This window comes from Chelonoidis abingdonii, chromosome 4 (genome assembly GCF_003597395.2).
Source record: "Chelonoidis abingdonii isolate Lonesome George chromosome 4, CheloAbing_2.0, whole genome shotgun sequence".
NCBI classification, from domain to species: domain Eukaryota; kingdom Metazoa; phylum Chordata; order Testudines; family Testudinidae; genus Chelonoidis; species Chelonoidis abingdonii.
In genome coordinates this window covers 143746830-143766610 of record NC_133772.1, presented here as the reverse complement: position 1 = coordinate 143766610, position 19781 = coordinate 143746830, and the positions used below count along the sequence as shown (strand labels likewise).

At 42.3% G+C, this 19781-nt stretch overlaps 1 protein-coding gene across 2 annotated transcripts in view; it reads left to right on the top strand.

The window, feature by feature from the left end:
• The window catches only part of MDGA2 (MAM domain containing glycosylphosphatidylinositol anchor 2), a 691110-nt gene that overhangs the window by 290751 nt on the left and 380578 nt on the right, over nt 1-19781 (top strand). For both annotated transcript variants that reach the window (XM_075065736.1, XM_075065735.1), the window contains exon 3: nt 19209-19383. In XM_075065736.1, the coding sequence (XP_074921837.1) occupies nt 19209-19383 (175 nt within the window). The remainder of the gene's footprint in view (nt 1-19208; nt 19384-19781) is intronic.

The window sequence follows — 19781 nt, the reverse complement described above, 5'->3', positions numbered from 1 at the left end:
TAATCGGCTCTCGAGATTGACTGTAGCTGTATCCTCCATGATCTTATGCCCTCATATCCTGCTGTGCTCTGGCAATGGAGGCGGTGGAGTGAAGTTTCAGCTTCAGGCTGCACACATCCACTTGTTCTTTCAGTCTTCTTGAGTCTGGATGTAATGTGGAGTTGGTCTATCTCAGCTGTGAGAGCAGCTTCCTCTTTACTATGTTGAAGCGTTGGGTAACTAGCTGTTTCTCAGTAAGTGTGGATAGGTCTTTTGTCCATCCATATCCCCTCATACGTTTCATATATCCCTCTCATCATAGTCTACTGTTGTATAGCCATTCCATCAGTTCCAGGTTCTCTTGTCTCATCCATGAATGGTTTGTTTCCAGTAGCCCACTTATCGTCAGATTGTCCTGGTTCCTCAACATCTGGCGCGGACCTTGTATCCAGGCACGTCCGAGCCAGCATGAATCTCCAGTTCGTGTCACTCTCATATTTGAGGTAGGCAGGTGAAGCGTTAGGGGGTCTTTTGCCCAAGGACCCCTACTGGAAAGTTGGGTACCAACCGGGATTTGAACCCGTCTCTCGTATCAAAGGGCGGCACGCTTAACCACTACGCTATCCAGTTGCTTATCTATTATATATATATAATCTCCCTACTGTATTTTCCACTACATGGATCTGATGAAGTGGGCTTTAGCCCACAAAAGCTTATGCTCTAATAAATTTGTTAGTCTCTAAGGTGCCACAAGTACTCCTGCTCTTTTTGCTGATACAGACTAACACGGCTGCTACTCTGAAAGGAAGCCCACGTCCTTAATATTTTAAAGTACACTGTGCTTCTGGCTTACAGGTAGTGAAGAAAATGGGAACTGCTTTCAGTAAACATGCTGATCCTGCAATGCAGGAAATCAATAATCTCTGTGCTATTTACTGAAGACAATGTAGTGGAAAAAGAACATTTAAACAAAGTGTTTTATGATGTTCAGTTAACTGGATTTAATTTGAACAGGCAGAGGTGGGCCAAAAACATGTCCGTGTTACAGTTAGAAGAACGCACAGGATGACTCTGTGGACTAATACATCTTTGACACCTTTTGCCTCTGAGGACTCGAGTTCAAATTACAGGGCTGTCAGTCAGGTCAGCAGTTTGCTATAGGCTGGAAGCTATTTTCTTGATCTCTATCAGGCTTGAATGCTTCTTGGATTGCTGTTGGGAAGTGGGGGTTAGATCTCACAGGAATTTATATTATATGTCTAAAGGCAAAACCATACTCTGGAATCGTGACGGGGTTGTTTGGTTATGCTGTAGAATGAAAACAAATGCATTTGACTTTCCACTCTTGCTAGTGTTTATTGAAAAATATTGTCCTTGCCTCTCAACCATCTACAGGTGCATCTAAATATCATGTTGCAACCTTTGGGATCTGTCCATGTGTGCAACCTTACTGACATTAAAGGGAGATGTGCATATCAGTTAAGAATATATATGTATTTGTTACACTTCTGTCTGAATATGTTTTGTCTAACTGCTGTCACAGGGAATACCAAAGATTAGCATAACTGAAAGACCAGACAAAATACATTGTCCTCATGCTGTTCAGCTTGCTCGTTATATGCCTTTGACAGCACCGTGGGTAATGTTAATTTCACTGTGTCTCTTGTATAGTCACTTTTTCCTGTGGGTCTGTCAGGGGAATGAAAAACAAAAATAGGTAAGGGGAATAAAAGCAGGTTTTATACCTAAAGTGACTCTCCTTTTTTGGTAAAGCTGGCTAGATTTCAAGATGTCTGTCACTTTCAAATCTGGATCTGTTCTGAAGAGTGACTCTAAAATAGCAAATTTCTTTTTAACAGCTATTTTCCCCTGTATCTGTTCAGTCTGTGATTTTAGTGACAGAAATAAGCTTTTCATTCTTAAGAGGCAAAAAATAGCTAATGGGGGTAGCTGGCTTCTTATTTCTCTTTGTGCATCAACAGAATTGTTTGCTAGTGTCCAGTCAGTTACAACTGTGCAAACGAACTGAAGGCAATGGAATTACAGGAGTATGTCTGATCATCTTTCTTGGTCTGTAAAACCTTGATTTGTGATCATGATATATGAGGAAGAAAGGGGCTCAGCTTGACTTTGTGATCCCGGATAGCGCTTACAGGGTGAACAAGAAAATACAAAACCAAAACCACTTTCCATATAAACCAAGCACATTTGCTCCAGAAGAGGCTGTGAAAATAAACAGTCATTTTTGGTGCCATTTTTCAGAGTAGAACCCCACTGAGTTGTATTTTGTTTCTGGATGCTGTACTGCACTTGTAACTCTCAAGAGTTTAATCAGAACAGGCTTGGTTTCCTGACGAGTGAACATTTAAGACCTGTATCATACCCATACTACTACAACTGGAATGGTAAGCCTAGGTTTGTCATCAGCAAAGACGTATCACAGCTGAGATTTGATTTAATTCAGATACAAGTCAGATCACCAAAAATGTGATGAGAGGTGAATGTCATTTATTTAAATTTCTGCGCTGCTGATGATAGCAAAAAGCTACAAAATAGCTTGTATTTATTTGTATCTGTTAACCCCTTAAGAGTTACAGCTGGGGAATTTGAATGCATTTGAATTCATCAGGATTCAACTCTGACACTGGAATTGGACATACTGCCTTAGTATTCTGGTCGTGGAAAAATGAGAGAAAAATAATTTGTTAAATTTCTAACACATTGCCACGTCTGCACTGTGGTGAAATTAGATTCTGTCCCTTTTTGTGAAGTCAAAGCAATATATTTCATTTTAAAGCAAGTTGAAATTGATGAATAATAGAGCTGGGTGAATAGTAACGATATATTATTCACGGTTGTTCGAACCATTTCATGAAACTCATTGAATAATTTAGCTGATGAACAGTGAATAGTTTCCTCTTCGTAGGGTCTTACTATGCGAGGTCCTGAGTAATTCTTGCAAGAGAGCGAGCACTTTCAGATCCCGCTGACCTCCATGGGAATTGAGGTGCTCAGAACTTCACTGCTTTGAGCAGTTACCAGCCATTTGCTGCTGTGCAGAAGGGAAAAAAGGTCTGTCTTTAAATGAGATATTTATAGCAAAATCAATATTGATTGTTCAGTATAAAAGTGTTTAAATTTGAAGCAGTGAAACCTCTTACAGTCACAGAGAAAAATGTTAGAGAGAAATTAGGAGAAATTGCTACATTTAATCACTTGGTAGGTTACTCAAAAATGTTTTTGGAATGTGCTTCTAAGTGTGACTCCAGCACCGCTTGTCATACAAATGGGCCATTACCTGATTCATTTACAATTGGCTATTGTAGAAATGGTCTTAAAAGTAGAGTTGTTCTAGCAATTTCCCTTTTTAACTACTGGAGTCTACTCATTAATTTTCTCCTAAACTTTTAAACTATCATTTGCAATTTATGCACTTACCTCGTTAGTCGTTAGCATTTTCAGCTTTTGAACATATAAAATCATATTATTGCCTTTTCCAAGCCAAAGCAAGTTTCTAATTCAGGAGGCATCCAAATGTTAATATTTTAATCTTGTGTTCTGCCTGATTTTAAATAGTTTGGTTGATAACGTGTGTGAAGGGTGGGGAGCAAACCTTATATAATGTCTACTTAATATAACTCATCGTTTCTCTGCGCTGTAGGTTTTAGTTTATGGAAATTATGAAAAACAAGATTTAATTTCTTTTGAAGAAAATCTCCCATTTTGAATTAACATATACAAAATGTAACAGGCAAAACAAAACCAAAAATTAAGATTTAGTAAAATATCCTGAAGACCCAGTTTCCTTTTTTACTTTGGGGTCATCGTTATTATTCAATTGTAGACACATTATTTATTTATTTATTTCTGTTACTGTAGCAGCTTGAGGTTTCCCTGTGCCAGGTACCATTCAGTCACGTCAGAGACAGTCCCTGCCCCCAAAAGCTTACAAGCTAAAGAAACATGACAGAGAGGTGAAGTGCCTTGCCTAAGGTCACACAGCTCAGTGGCAGAGCTTTTGAATAAAATCCTAGTCTTATTATTTCCAATACCTTGCCCCGTCCATCGGGACTAGATTATCTCTATCTGGGACAGCACTGGCTGGTCTAGATTAAGAAGAGGCCTCTACCCTGTGAAGAATCAAGCCTTCGAGAGGTTCCACCCAGCCTCTCCAACACAAAAATCATCGTGATGATTAATGGAAATGCAAGTGAAAAGCCAACAACCTGACATGTTCCTACAACTATGCCTGCCTCCAGAGCTGCAGAAAACTCCTAGCATTGGAACGGGTATGGCCCCACAGTCAGGAGGGCGAGATTAGCAGGGCCAGAAATAGGCTGGAGTCTCTGTGCATCACAGAGTTCAACTCCCTGCATACCAGCATGCCCTGTGGCAAAACTGACAGATCAGCTGCAACATCAACCCTTCCACCTTTGTCCCTTGCCACCGGGATATCTGTTACAGCCATAGGGCTGCAATAATGTTCAAAGAAAACCTTTGCAGTCTGAGGGAAGAAATCATCCTTTCACTTTCCCTGCTTGGGCTGGGTATTTGGCTGATAATTTGCCCCTAAATTAATAACCCTGGTGGATATTATATAGGCTTGATCCAATATTCTGAGATCTATTTTTAATCTAAACTTTGGTTAATGTGTTAAAATGGTTACCTAAGAGCTCTTGCTACCAATCAGTCTTGGACTTTGTGCTTCAAGGTACAGAACATTGGTCAAGCCAAATCATCCGGATCACATTTTTCAGTAGTGGCTTCTGAATTTTGGGTGCCCCCATTTTGGGGTACCTTGGGCTTAAAATTCAGGAGCGCTGAGCACCTCCAATAACTATTGAAGTCAACGGGAGCTTGTAACGGGGTCAGCAGCCGCCTCGCATGTGTGTCCCCTTTTCTCTGGCTGATAGTGCCTGCAAACACAGTTCTTTTCAAGGGGGTGGGGACCACCCACCTCTCATGCATGTCCCCCTTTGCTCGGTTAGATGTGAACCTGATTTTCTTTTTTGGTCTTACATCAGGGCGGCACCTGCCTCTCGTGAGCATCACCTGCCACTGGTTCTTGCGGTTGGTCTTTGGCAGCTCAGCCCTCCTGCCGAGTCGCATACGCTGTCCTCCTTTCCAGGGTACACAGTCCCGAGTTCTTATCATGGCCCTGGTATGGGGCTGTAGCCCAGAGGCACTGCCTTCTTCAGACACCCCGCCAGGGCCCATCTCTGTTCCCTCAGCAGTGTCCTTTCAGCAGCCCTCCCTGGGTTCAGTCTGCAACCAGACTAGCAGGGCCCATCTCAGTAACCTCATCTGGGCTGGCCAGATTCTGTGCTCAGTTCCCTGGGCTCAGCCTGCCCACACTGACCTTTCGACAGCTCTGCTGCTATTCTCTCCAGCCAGCCAGGTACCCAGTCTTTGTCAGCCTTCACTGGGCTCAGTTCTGTCTCATGAGCTCTCTGCAGTCCTGCTGTTCGTCTAACCAGCCAGGCACCCGGTCCTTCCTCGTCAAGCTCTTCACAGCAACTGAAGGCTCTGCTCTGCTGCTTGCCTTTTATCTGGCCTTTCTGGCTCCTTATTCGTAGCTCCAGCAGCCCCTCTAATTGGCTACTTTTCTGGAGCCACTCAAGGCTGCCTGGAGCGCTTCGTGCTGCGGAACAGGGTGATGCGGGCCATGAGGCCTCCAGCAGGGTCCTCCGGACTTAGTCCACCTGCCATGGAGGTGCAGTACTCAGGAAACAAAGCCTAAGGTGTCTGCACTTGAGTCTCTCTCTTGATTTTGATGCAGAGAGAGAAAGTGTGAGTGTGTGTTTGTGTTTTAAAATCACAGGGTCCTTTAGAAAATCTTGACACTTGTAGCTGAGGAGAGATTCCATTTAACAAGTTGGGTTGGTGGTTGACGTTATCTGTTTCCCAATAAAATCTGCATGAAACTCATTTGTACCACATAGTAAAACTTGGGATTCTGAATAGTTAAAATATACTGATGTGGAACTAGGAATGTTAATTTCAGGTGACTGAGTGCAGAAGGGCCATGGGTCAGAGAGGAAAATAACGTGCTACTCAGTGAGTAAAGTGGCAGAATCTAGCCCTTGGTAAAGAACGTAGGGGTCAATTACAAAATAAATGGCCACTCTTCACATGACAGTTCCATGTATAAATAGCTTATAAAATGTTAATAAATGATTAGTAGGTGTTCTAATAAAGTGATAATCAATTGTATAGAGTCCAGTGCTGTATCTCAGACCATGTTGGTCCTATTTCTCTTTTTAGAGGATTAAGCAAAATAAACTTTTTGAAGACCTTCATCACAAATGGTGGAAACACAAAATAATTCACAAGGCCTGTGTATGACTATTAACCAACCCAACCTGCAGCCCAATACCTTCTCAATAGCCTGGGAAAAGAGAGAGAAATAGATAAATATAGTACAGTATATTCACAAAGCTCCAGTGCTTCCCTGACTCCGTGTTTCCAACAAACAGAAGGATTTCATTCTAAGTAAATAACCATCCAGCCACATCAAGCAAATTACTCAAAATCATCTGATTTTTTGTATGCCTCAGTGCATATGGGAAGATTGCCCTTTGTTTCTACTTAGATTAGCTAGCAACTTTTTAGGTGTATCCCAGTACTACTCCATTCTTCCTTCCTTATAGGGAAGATTCCTGTTAATGCTGGTAGGAGTTAAGTGCAAAAATGGCCCATGTTGTAATAGAAGAATATACTTGGTTGTTATATGCAATATCTATTTTTGCCTTCAGGGCTAAAAGTGGATTTAAAGGCTGCCCTTTTTACCTTTTAATTTGGCTAGGTTGTCTTCTAGTTCTTTTTCCTATTGTGTTTGGCACACATGTCTGTTCTTTTGCCCTGTGGGAATCAGAGAGTATTACGATGCTCTACATGATTGCTTTAAAAGTCTGCCAAAGCAATGAAGAGCTGGAGATATTAAGTTGAAGGAAAGATATTAAGTTGTACTGGAGGAATTCCATATGTTGCACAAGTGTTATTAAACTTCCAGCTTCTAGGCAGTTGGTTTTGCAGTCCTGAAAAGCAAATCTTAGATAACCTGGACTTGCGTATGAAATAGATGTTATCTGTCTCACAGAAAGAGTTGATCAAATGGATCCTAGAAATGAAGTGATAATCAGTTGAAGCACATGTTTTTCCACCTCTCTGGTGTCAAGTTCCTTGTTTGTTCTCGTCAATTCCTTGACTTGTAGGGACATGAGTAAAAAGGTGCCTAAATCTTAATTCATAATAGACTCCACCTATTGTCTTCTTATGACTAGTGAGTGATGTGCTAATACAGACTTTGAACATAGTATAAACGTTTTTCTCATAGCTGTTGGCTGCTTGTAGCTTGGTTGTCTCTGCACTGATCTCCAGTATCTGTCTGTACAGCTTGTAGTCAATTAGCAGCATTATTTGTTTCTCTACTAAAAATAAAAAGATCTTTTCCTTTTAACACTATAATGAAGTGACCAGAGTACAATTATTCCTCTGCTGCCTTCTGGATAAATTCTGAACTGATGATGCATCTCTCACATCCCATTTGCTACTTACAGCTACTGTAGTAGAAACTTACTTTAGCTAAAGGAATAGGGGTCTGTGCTTCTGAGCCGCATTGAAGGAGATGTGTGACTTTAAGCTCCTGAGCAGTGCCATTGACGCCCATGTCACGATGCATATGCTTAAGTGTTTTCCTGGTAGCAGAGAGAGAGCTAAGTTTTATCCCTGTCCATGCTGTAAAGTTCTGAGTGACCATGGCATGTAACATTTCAAAAAGCGGGACATCGTTAGGTGGCCACAGGCTGGCTACAATAAATGTCGAGAAATGTGTTTGTAAATCAAAGTCTCTCCCATTTTTGCATTCAGTTCCTAACTGATAGCAGTTTTCTAGTGCTCTCCAGGATACAGGATTATAATTTTTGACTGAAATTGAAGATTTATTTTAATTGGATTTTTCACCCCTCTAATATTTCATGAGAAAAGGGCTTGGCTACACTTGCAAGTTGCAGCGCTGGTGAGGGGGTTACAGCGCTGCAACTTACTCGGTGTCCACACTTACAAAGCTCAGCCAGCACTGCAACTCCCTGGCTGCAGCGCTGGCTGTACTCCTGGTCTGCTACGGGTGTAGCGAATCCAGCGCTGGTGATGCAGCGCTGCTCATCAGGTGTGGACACTCACCAGCGCTGTTATTGGCCTCCAGGGTATTAAGAGGTATCCCAGAATTCCTGTCTACAACAAACCGGAAGGTACTCCCCGGAGCTACCAAACACAGCTGCTCTTTGCTCCAGCGAGCGAGCCGAGCCGAGGCTTTGGAATGTTCACAGCTGTTTGCTTGAGGAGACAAACAGCACGGCGGGGGGGAGGGAGTCCGTCGGAGAAGCTGCTTATCTGGTCTGAAGCCTTTTTACATTTAAGAGTGATTGAGAGAGGGGTGGGGGAAATGGCCAGAATTTGCAAGGCAGGGAGCTCACAGTGTCTGCTCCAAAAATCCGCTCTCTCTGTCTCCCCGACGCTCCCTGTCACACTCCACCCCACCCCCCTCTTTTGAAAAGCATGTTGCAGCCACTTGAACGCTGGGATAGCTGCCCACAATGCACCACTCCCAACAGCGCTGCAAATGCTGCAAATGTGGCCACACTGCAGCGCTGGTCGCTGTCAGTGTGGCCACACTGCAGCGCTGTTCCTACACAGCTGTACGACCACAGCTGTAACTCCCAGCGCTGCACATTTCCAAGTGTAGCCATACCCAAAGTTTCAAACAATCGGCATTACTTTTACTGGGGGCCATTTCTTAAGCCTGAGCCTTTCAGAGACATTACCATATGAAATAAACAGGAAGAGAAATGTCCATACCTCAGTTGCATATCCATAGCCAGTAGCAATGCTATATTCAAATGAAGATAGACATACTGTACTCTTTGCCTCTTCAGGCACAGTGTGTCATGTTGTTTCTGGTTTAATAACATTTCAGTACACAGAAAAAATCATTTTATTTACAGATATATGCAGAGCCAATCCCATAACTGTCCATGATACTTCAGCAATAGTTGCCAGGTCTGTGTGGGTGTTCTCCTGTCATGAATGGTGAACACTGGGAAGATTCAATAGAACAGTACCCCGTTATTCCTAAAGTAAGTACAATGAGCAGGAAAGTCGAGCACATTTTTGGCTTACCTTTCCTCTAGCCATCCTGTGGGCATAGACCAAGTGTGTCTCAGGAATAGTTGTATCTGTTTTTGATGATCTGGGGTGTCGACAAAGCAACCCAGCAAGGTCAAAGCTTGTCAGGATAATTTAGAATTCTAATTATTCAGAGCCACGACCAGACAGTGCAGAAACAACACCTCTGAAATGTTTGAACAAAAGGAATCCCTATAAACCAAGAAATCAAAGAAAACATTGCTGGGCTAGCCTGATAGTGGCTGTCATACTGAGGATCTTGTTCACCGCCATGCACAAAGCCTAGATCCAAACGGCTTGATCTCCACTGCCTTGCATTGTCATTTATACCTGCCATTCCAGAGGCTGTGTTTCATTCCCACTTTGCACTCACGTGGAACTAGAGCTGATCAAGGAAAAGAAAGGGAGGGAATTAAAGGGGGAAAAGGCTACTTTTGGTTAAAATGTGGTTTCAGTATTTCCACTAGCTGCATTGTGCACTGATGTAAATGACCACATAAGATGCAAGATGGTGGAGAATTGGTCCGACAATGCCTTTCCAATCAACCCTTCCTTCTGATTAAACTTACAGCATGTCTACACTGCAGTCATGGTATGTGACTGCAGCATGGGTAGACCTACCTGAGCTACCTAGCTTTAATTTAGCTAGCTTGGGTACTGAAGCAGTGAAATCCCAGCAGCACAGGTTGGACAAGCTCACCTGGAATCATGGCTACTTAGTTTGGTGGCTAGGTTGCACTGAAACCTGTGTCACTCTGGCTTTTCTACTACCAGTGCTCAAGCTAGCTTGGTTATGTCTAGATGAGCTGCAGTCACATCCCAGGATTGCAATGTTGACATAACCTTGCTCTTTCAAGAGGCAATTCTACCCAGTTGTGTATCCACTCAGCCATAGGTTCTCAAACTGTGGACTGGGGTCATCCTCCCTTTCTTTGATTAGATGAGTCCTCAAACTTCAGTTGTAACATAAGGTCATGGTACAGAAAAGTATGAGAGCCAGTAATTTAGGTATTTATATGGCACACACACCCCATACGCGCCATGATGCAGTGCAAGCCATGATGAAGGTAGCTCCCATCATGACAAAGCTGAAGGAGTATTGTCTGAGATGGCTGTGTCATGTGCAATATTACAATGTGGGATATGTTGGCCAGAGAGTACAAGAGGTAGTAGTCACGGGACAAAGAATACGAGGAAGACCTTGAACAAGGCAGTTTGAGAGGCTGAAGGAGGACATGAAGAAGGTTGGTGTGAGCTTGGAAGAGATGCTTGACCAGAACACATGGAGGAAAAGATCAGGAATCACTGAGACCAATTGATAGGATTAGGTGAGGGGGAAGCAGAAGCTATGATGACCATCCATCACTGTAGTATCTGAACACCTTAGCTGGAAGAGTATGGCCATAGAATATCAGGGTTGGAAGAGACCTCACGATGTCATCTAGTCCAACCCCCTGCTCAAAGCAGGACCAATTCCCAACTAAATCATCCCAGCCAGGCCTTTGTTAAGCCTGACCTTAAAAATCTCTAAGGAAGCAGATTCCACTACCTCCCCAGATAACCCATTCCATTTTGTTCCTTCACCACCGTAACTTAGATAGAAAGAGTGTTTCCTAATACTCCAACTTAAACCTTCCTCCACTGCAACTTGGCCATTACTCCTTGTTCTGTCATCTGGCTTACCAGCTAAGGAGAACAGTCTTAGATCCATCCTCTTTGCCTCTTTTCAGGTGTTGAAAGCAGCTATCAATTCTCCTCTCATTCTTCTCTTCTGCAGATAAACAATCCCATTCCCTCAGCCTCTCCTCATAAGTCATATGCTCGGCAGCCCTAAATCATTTTTATTGCCCTCCGCGCCTGGACTTCCAAGTTTTCCACATTCTTCTTGTTGTTGGGCCCAAAACTGGACACAGAACTCCAGGATGAGGCGTCACAATGCTGGAATAGAGGGAATGATCTATGACCTCCTTGAATCGCTGGCAGTGCCCCCTGTGTCTACAGCCCAAAATGCTGTTTAGCGAAGCTATATCTTAGCTTCTTGTCCAACTGTAATTGCTACGGTCCTTTTTCTGCGAACTGCCTGCCAAGCCATTCAGTCCCTAGTCTGAGCAGTGCACATTGGATTCTTCCTCCTAAATGCAGACTCTGAACTTGTCCTTGTTTGGAACCTCATGAGATTTCTTTTGGCCCAATCCTGCTAATTTGTCTAGGTTCCTCTGTATCCTGTCCCTGATCCATCCAGCCATATTACCACTGCCTCCAGTTTAGTGTCATCTGCAAGCTTGCTGAAGGTGCAATCCATGCCATCATCCAGATTCATTAATGAAGATTATTGAGCAAAAGGCAGCCTCAGGACCGACCCTTGGGGCACTCCACTTAAAACCGGCTGCCAACTAGACATGGAGCCGTTGATCACTACCCGTTGAGCCCAACGATCTAACCAGCTTTCTGTCCACCTTATAGGCCATCTGTGGAGTCTCAAGAATGGGAATGTGAAAGGAAGAGAAAATGGAAGTCTATCAGCAGGAGAGTAGGCTAGAAGTGCACTGGAAAGCTTGCTGTCCTGAGAGCTGTGGCTTATAGTTTTCTGCCCTGTGGTTGTAGCAGCTACTCTCTGAATCTGTTTCGCTAAATGAAGCCAAAGAGGAGTCATCTGAGTGAAAGCCCAGGTCTTTTATGGAAAATACAAACGACTCATGGGTCAGATCGAGAACCATCACCCAGAACTTTAACTGAATGCAAAAATAATCCAGTCAGAAAGGCAGAAAACATTCTGTAATAAAACACCTGGCTGTTTGTAAAGGTTCAGATTAATCTTGGTGTGACAAATGTCCCCATCCATTCCAATTACATTATACTGAGATCCTTTTTGCGGGGGGAGGGGAGGAGGAAGTTATGCTTTGGCCTCTCCCCCAGCTGACTCCAGACTGTGTGCACGCAAAAAGGCGGCTTGGTCTGAGGCAGGGGTTTCAATGTTGGGAGGGTGGCTCAGAGATTTCCTTATCATAAAATTCTCATGGACATGAGAGTAGGATGTTTACAAGCCATTCCAACGTGATTCCTCACTGAGCATGTGGGATAACCTTATTTTGATTATTTTATATATTTGCAGTTGGTGCTTAACAGAGGTTTCCATTTTGCAATGTAAAAAAGTGATTGCCAAACTTCTCCTTTCCCTCTGATCACTTGGAGAGAACAAAAATAAATCCATTGCAAAATCTATTGGAAATATTGAATGATGGCTTAAAACCAATCCATTGATGCTGACCAAGCAGGCTATGCGCTTTGAATAAAGGAAAGACATTTGGGTACTTCTGAGGCAATACAGTGTTTGAGCCAATACTTCTGCAATGCATTGTTGTCTGTAAACCCCTGCGTTTCTTTCATAGATTCTAAATTCAGAAGGGACCATAGTGATTATCTAGTCTGACCTGCATAACACAGGCCAGAGAACTGCCCTAAAATAATTCCTTAATTCTTAAGGTTCCTTTTCCGAATAAATATGTTTTGCTGCTGCTCTCTGACTGGCCATCTGTTATGTGGAAAAAGCTGACAGGGATCAACTTTTTCTTTTTAGTACCTAAGCCCAGACTACAGGAGTAGATTACTCAGATGAAACCTGTAAAATCAGAGCCATCAGCAGAACAGTTTTGTGCTATCCAATGTATAGTGCACGTGTATCAGTTTTACTACTGATGGATGGGTCAACTACCCCGACCCATCCATTAAACAAGATGAGAACCTGCTTTTCAAGAAATCCTAGTTAGAGCAGAAAAGCAATTCTGAAGACAGAAACCATACACTGGATCATAACTGTGAACTTCTCACAGTATCTGCTCAAACCATTAAAATACTGGCAAGGATCTTGATGGCTCAATGGATTGGTCTGTGTAGAGTTAGTTGAACTGTCCATTACCAATATTCATTATGAATTTTACTACCTTTAAAAGTGAATCATTCATAAGCCAGCCCTGATTTCTGCTAATGTCTTACTTAGTAATAAGCATTTACGGTGAGGTTTTTATTGGCGTTATGAATGACAAATAAAGAGCAGAATGTTGTGGGGAAAAAAAAAGTAGGCTATTCAAACGTGACATAAGCAGCCAACTCTGAGCAGTTTTGAAAATCTCACCCTAATAGACTGAGATCAATGCAGTAGGTGAATGTATGTGTGACGTTATTGATATAAACTGGGACCATATAGAACATGGGTTGCAACCAAGGTTCTGTAGCGGCCCCAAATTCTATGTAAAGGGGGTCATATAAGGTGTCTAAGACCAGGTTACGGGTTACTGGTTATGGTTATGCTGTCTGTATGTCTGTATCATTTTCGTAGTTGAAGTTATGAATATTGGCTGTATATTGTCTGTATTTTAAATTGGTGCTGCAGTTCTGGGTGACACCCCAGACAGGCTGGTGTCAGCTCTGCTTAGCCTGCTTGATGGCCCATTAAGGACCATCAACTACACAATTGACCCATCGAGAGAAGGCGAATACGCCCTGTGACTCACTGGAGTGAGCCAGAACGTGGCGCCATGACTGACTCGCCAAACTCCATTTTGCCTGTAAGCTGTTCCACCAGCCTCAAGAACAAAGAGGTGTCTTGGACATCCTGCCGCAAAAGCCTATAATATAATGCGCTGGCAAGCCCGGGATACATACATTGTGTCTTGCAATCCTGCTTCGTACCTCTGGAGGTGACTTTCGCTCAGCTGAAACTCAGGACAACGACTGATGACCCATCCAGTGATCGATCTCTCAGACCGCTGGATGTATTACCTTCATCTCGATATCAAGTGCTTGCTATATAGATACTCTGGCTCGCTACGACGCTCCTGCTCTTGTAATTAATTTCAATTTAACCAATTCTAGATTCGTGACATCTTTATCTTTTTCCTTCTCTGAATAACCTTTAGATTTTAAGTTTCTAAAGGATGGCACAGCGGTGATTTGTGGGTAAATCTGATTTGTATACTACTAAATCCCCGGAGTCCTGAACCCACCGATCTGCATTACCACCTCGGTGAGGCGTCACCCTGTCCATTACCCGCCTGCCTTGCTCTAATCAATGACTATGTGTAAACCATGAGGGATGAGCGAGCTACCCTCACTCTCCCCTACTATACGTTTGACCCACCCACCGCATACACCCCGCATTGGCCCGGACAATTAACAGACTGTATGCTACTATATAGACTAACCCATAACAAAACCACGTCCCCCCATACTCTGTATGTTGCCCCCGATGATAATGATCTAGACCATGCCAAACTCTGTGCTATCATCCTCCTATTTAAAATAGTTCTTAATAAACATATGACCTGGCGTCTGGGGCGTTGGTCCTTTGGGATCGAGCAGAACTTTCTTTTACGTGGTGCGTGTGGTTTGTATACCATTCATCCCCAGACGTGTGGGACTGTGGTGATACTGAAAGACTGGAGTGTCTAAGGAAATTGCTTGTGTGACTTGCGGTTAGCCAGAGGGGTGACACCGAAGTCTTTTGTCTGGCTGGTTTGGTTTGCCTTAGAGGTGGAAAAACCCCAGCCTTGGATTGTGACTGCCCTGTTTGAGCAATTGGTCCTGATTTGGCTCTCTCAGTTGGGTCCCGCCAGAACCACATCGTCACAGTATGTGTGTTCTATATTAACATACATTATTAATCTGATTTGTATAAGTCACGATATATGGATGTGACTTCAGTAAAAAGCCACATTATGAAAAAGTAAAACTTTAGCCCATTGGTTGCTCGCAAGGTGTTTTCTTTGAACATTTTTAATTCATCTATGTCACACAATTCATGTGGTATTATTTCTGCTCCAATACTGGGACAATGGAAATTTTCAAACAAATTCTGAATAGGAAACATTCACAAGGTGGTTTTGGATGAATAATCACATTCCGTAGGCAACATTTTTGGAAAATATTGGGATTTCTGAACTGTGCAAATATCCACTAAGCAATAAAATCAATTGGCTGGAAATTTGTAATGCAGGAACTGACTGAACACTGGAATAAAATGATCAGAGCTAGCCCGGGACTTGGGAAATATGAGTTTAATTCCTTGTTCCACTATACATCTCCTTTGTGCCCGTAGGTGAGCTGTTTAGTCTCTCTACATCTCAGTTGCTCACAGGAGATGTGGAGGGATTAAAAGCACCACCTCACCTCATGGTGGTGCTGAGAGGAGAGAGGCATTAACAATTGTGAGGGCTCAGATACTATGGGAATGATGAATGGAACGGTGATGACAGATAGCTTTCTCATGTGGTATTTAGAGCCTGATCCACTGCCCAGGGAAATCAATGAAAGGGCTTTCATTCAATGGATATTGGGCAAGAACTTAATGACATTCTGCATATCACTGATCGACTGTACCAGGCCCTGTACTACAGCCCCTAAATTTCTATAATTAGAGCTGGGTAAAAATTTTCAAATGAAACTTCCGCTCCCCCCAGAAATGCAGATTTGGGCCAACGAAGAAAGTTCACAAGTTATTCTCAAAGTCACCTGAGGCAACCAAAGTGTTTCTTTTGACCCAAAATGTTTAGTTTGACCTGAAACAATTTTTTTTCAATTTAATCCAGTGAACCGGAAAAGCACAAGTCTATCTTGAGGGGGAGTTATGCTTGAGTAAGACCTCTAGGCTCAGTCATCTTATTTTGCTGTATTCATTTGCTTTCATTAGTGCATTGTCATATTTTTTGTAGCGTTGGTGCTCAATAAATAATATTATATTGATTGGAATCAGATCATTGTAGTATTTACATTGAGCTAAAGCCAATGTGAATAATGAATTGAGATTAAATCAACTGCAATGTAAACATGGTATTTTTTTCCCAAGAGCTGCATTTACTTGAAAGAGAGAGAACCTGGTTAGCCATTTTGCACCTTTTTCCCTTAGGAAGATCATCCTCCTTGCTAAGTAGAGGTCAGCTCCAAAGTGACTTAATACCATTAATATTAACCCTTGCCCCAAAGTGAGGAATCCTCATAAAACTGCAAATCCACTTGTAGGGGCTAATGCTGGCCGTCAGAAGTCAGACCTCTGTGAAATAGTGTTGGAGGAAGGATTGGATGAAGGAATCGTAGACTGGGTTATGTTGTTTCTAAGGTTAGATAGATTGTAACAATAATGAGTGATTTTAAAAGAAATATTCTGGGACAGAGTCTTTCGATGTACTAAAAGACAACTTTTTGAATTTTTCAAGAAAAAATATTTCCCCTTAAAGAACAAAAATCTATTTGTTCGATAATTTTTTCTATTTTACTTTTAAAACAATTAATATTTAAATTAACAGCCTGGCAATTTTTGGTTGAAACAATAACAGTAATAATCATAAAGCATAAAGGAGATTCAGTGACTATCTTCTCCTTTTTGTGTTCCCTTAACACTAAACCAATGCTTATTTTTAAATAAAAAAAAAGTTTGACAGCAACCTTCTGCCCTCTCTGTTCACCAAAATTAACCAGGAACACATTTTTATGGATGACTTAAAATTCCCCTAAGCCAGGGCTTTACAGTAGAAATGCAAACATATTCATATTTGTAAATATAGCTGTGGTGATGACATTTCTCTTACACAAAGAAAGAATAATGTAGGTAAAGACTTTTAGGTATTTGCTTTATTCCTGAGCGGTCCAGCTATGTTTGAGTTATGCAGATCAGCTGCAAAGAATGTAATGCCTGCCTGCATGCTACACCTTCGTATATTGTTACTATCCTGTGTATTTTATGAGATTCAAAGTGTTTTGGGGAGCTTTCAAAATTTTATTCTTCTGTCTGTAACTCCAGTTTCTGGAATCCAAGACTACAGCCCTTCTAGGGGGAGAAAAATAGATATAAGCTCCCATTTCGGTTCCTAATGGATCAGAAAATGTGAAACTTCAAACCTGTTTTTGGTCCAGGATTGAGTGTTGCCTGTTGTGGCTTCTGGACCAGTGTAATTTTCAGGGAGAAGTTCCTATGGGAAAGTAGGAAACGTTTGTTTCTTTCTTAATGGCATTGCTTTCGAGGTGCTCAGAGCTGCTGGAAGTGGTGGATGAATAGGCAAAGTTCCAGCAATGCAGGACCTAGTGTGTTTCCATATATTTTTTTCGGATGAAAATCATGCTCACATACCACACAATAGTGGAAGGCATAGAACTGGTTGAATAATATTAATTGGAGACCAGATTCTTACTGGTGCAGTGTATGTGTGTGTGTGTGTGTGTGTGTGCACGCGTGCGTGTGTTGGGGAGGGGAAGGTTGCTCAAGGAGTTTTTGGGAGACCAATAGAGTTACCGTTCCTGTACTGTGGTGCGTGAGGTTGGGAGGATAGCGAACTGCACTTCATGATGGGCTATAGTAAGAGGCACAGAAGAGGTGCTGTAGAGACACTGCAGTCCATGGATAATGGTGGTGTTCAGTGAGAAACAGTCTAGTCCATTGGACCCTGGTTTCTTTTGCTAGCTTTGCCATTGATCTGCTGTGCTTCTCTGGGCAAGTGACTTCACCTCTCTGTACCTACATCTTTCTTGTCTATTCATCTGGTAAGCTTTCCAGGCTTCTGTATCCGTACAACGCCTCGTATGGTGGGCCCTCGAGCTTGACTGAGGTCTCTATATGTTCTGTAATATACATAAAAAACAGCAACAATGTGCTCTCAACATCGTTAATGGTTCACAGAACGAGGCATTTATTTTTTTCCAGTAACTGTAACCACATTAACAAGCATGCCCAGCAGGATATTTTACCAATAATTACTTCACTGCTTCTGTAATGTGTTGTCTATAAGGTTAGGGATCCAGTCCCTTCTTCCATTGGCGTCCACTGCTAGTTGAAAAACAGCTGCTTGGAGATGGCCAGAGACTCAGCAAGAGAAAACACTGTTGAGACCATTTTCCTTTAAGTGGCATTTGCCAGAGGTTTGCTTTTTAGCAAGAAACTGTTTCGTTCGACTTGTAATTCCAACAGAGACTTCGCATCATTGTTGAACGTGAGATGGAAAAGTCGTTCACAAAATAACTAGGCCAATCCTTGGCACCGCTGGAATTGAAGAGTAGCTGTGAAGTCAGTGGAGCGACTTGGTGTCAAACTGGTTTAATGGGACGGAACGTTGTGCCGAACATGTCCCTTTTCTTGTGCTGTGAAGTGCGGCCATTGCAACTTGCTCAAGTATTTTCGATACGTTTCATTCAGTTGTACAAAGTTTTAACTGAGTCATACCATATTAACTGTCTGTATCATTACCAGAATGGATTCTGTTGTGCACAGCTGTGTTTAAAAGAATTGCATTCTTCGTAATAAGTGTTATAGGCATCCCAGCTGTGTTGGCAGTTTAACAGAAGTGTTCACTTCGAAAAGTTTGCACATTTTTGGAAAATAATTATTGATGTAGGAGAAGTTCTAATGATTGGAACAGACAATTTTTTTAAAAAAAGCCAAGTCACTATTTTAACTCCTCCCCCGCCCCCAGGTATAGTCAGCTGCCTGAAATTGTAAGACACTGTTTATGATATGGCTATTGAAAAGCAGCTGAAAGCTTCTGTTATGTTTCCAAATAGACATTTGTGGTCTGATTTTCACTAATTTGACTTCAATAGGAGCTCCAGGGGCTCAAAATCTCAGAAAATGTATCTATTATAACTAGTGCTTTGGCACACTGAAATATTTCTATATATAAACCTAGGTAGAACAATACAAAAATAAATTCAATATAAAATATTGAAAAGAACAGCACAGAACTAGACCTGATGTGCTCAGCTTAATTCTGCTCATGGAGGGTTTTCCTGCAGCTGTTTAAGCAGATGTGTTACTGTTGGTGGTTGTGTCATCACATATAGCCCTCACCAGCAGGATAGATTTCTTTACAAGGTATTTCCAACTAGAGTAATCAGCTATTGCTAACAGAGACTAGTTCCAGGACCCCATCGTGGTATTCTTTGCTTTCTCATAGCCACAGGATCCATGCTGCTCTCAGGTTTGTAGAGGAATCTCTGCAGCTGCACTGCATTCATTTTTACAAACAGCCAACCTAAAGTAACAATCTTTTTCGATGCTTGCTCAGATCAGGTGGACGAAAACAGCAGGAAGTGCCTCTGACAGATTCCAAGACTCGAGTGTCTTCAATGAAACTCTGAGGATTACAAATATCCAGCGACACCAAGGAGGCCGCTACTACTGCAAGGCGGAGAATGGTTTGGGTTCCCCAGCTATAAAATCAATTCGAGTGGATGTGTACTGTAAGTAAACAGCTCGCAGTTTCCATTTACCTCCTCAACTGTCTGGCATTGTGTGAAGGGGGCCAAGGAATACTAAGGAAGTGGGGAGCCCCAGACAAAGTACAAACACGCCAACTCTTGCAATGTAGTTTAGAGATAACACTCTGGGTCCAATTCTGCAGCCTTTACCCCTGCAAGTACTCTTAACTCCTGTGAATATTCCCATTGACATTCAAAGGGCTGTTCACATGAGTAGGGGTTGCAAGTTCAGACTCTTGCGTTGAAAAAAGTTCATGGTATTATGATGAGACACATTTATTAGTTAGGACCTGATGGAGCTCCTTGGAAAGGGAAATTTTGCCCTTGAGTTCAGTGCGATCAGGATATGCTTTGAGTGCATGCAGTCTCTACTTCTCAGT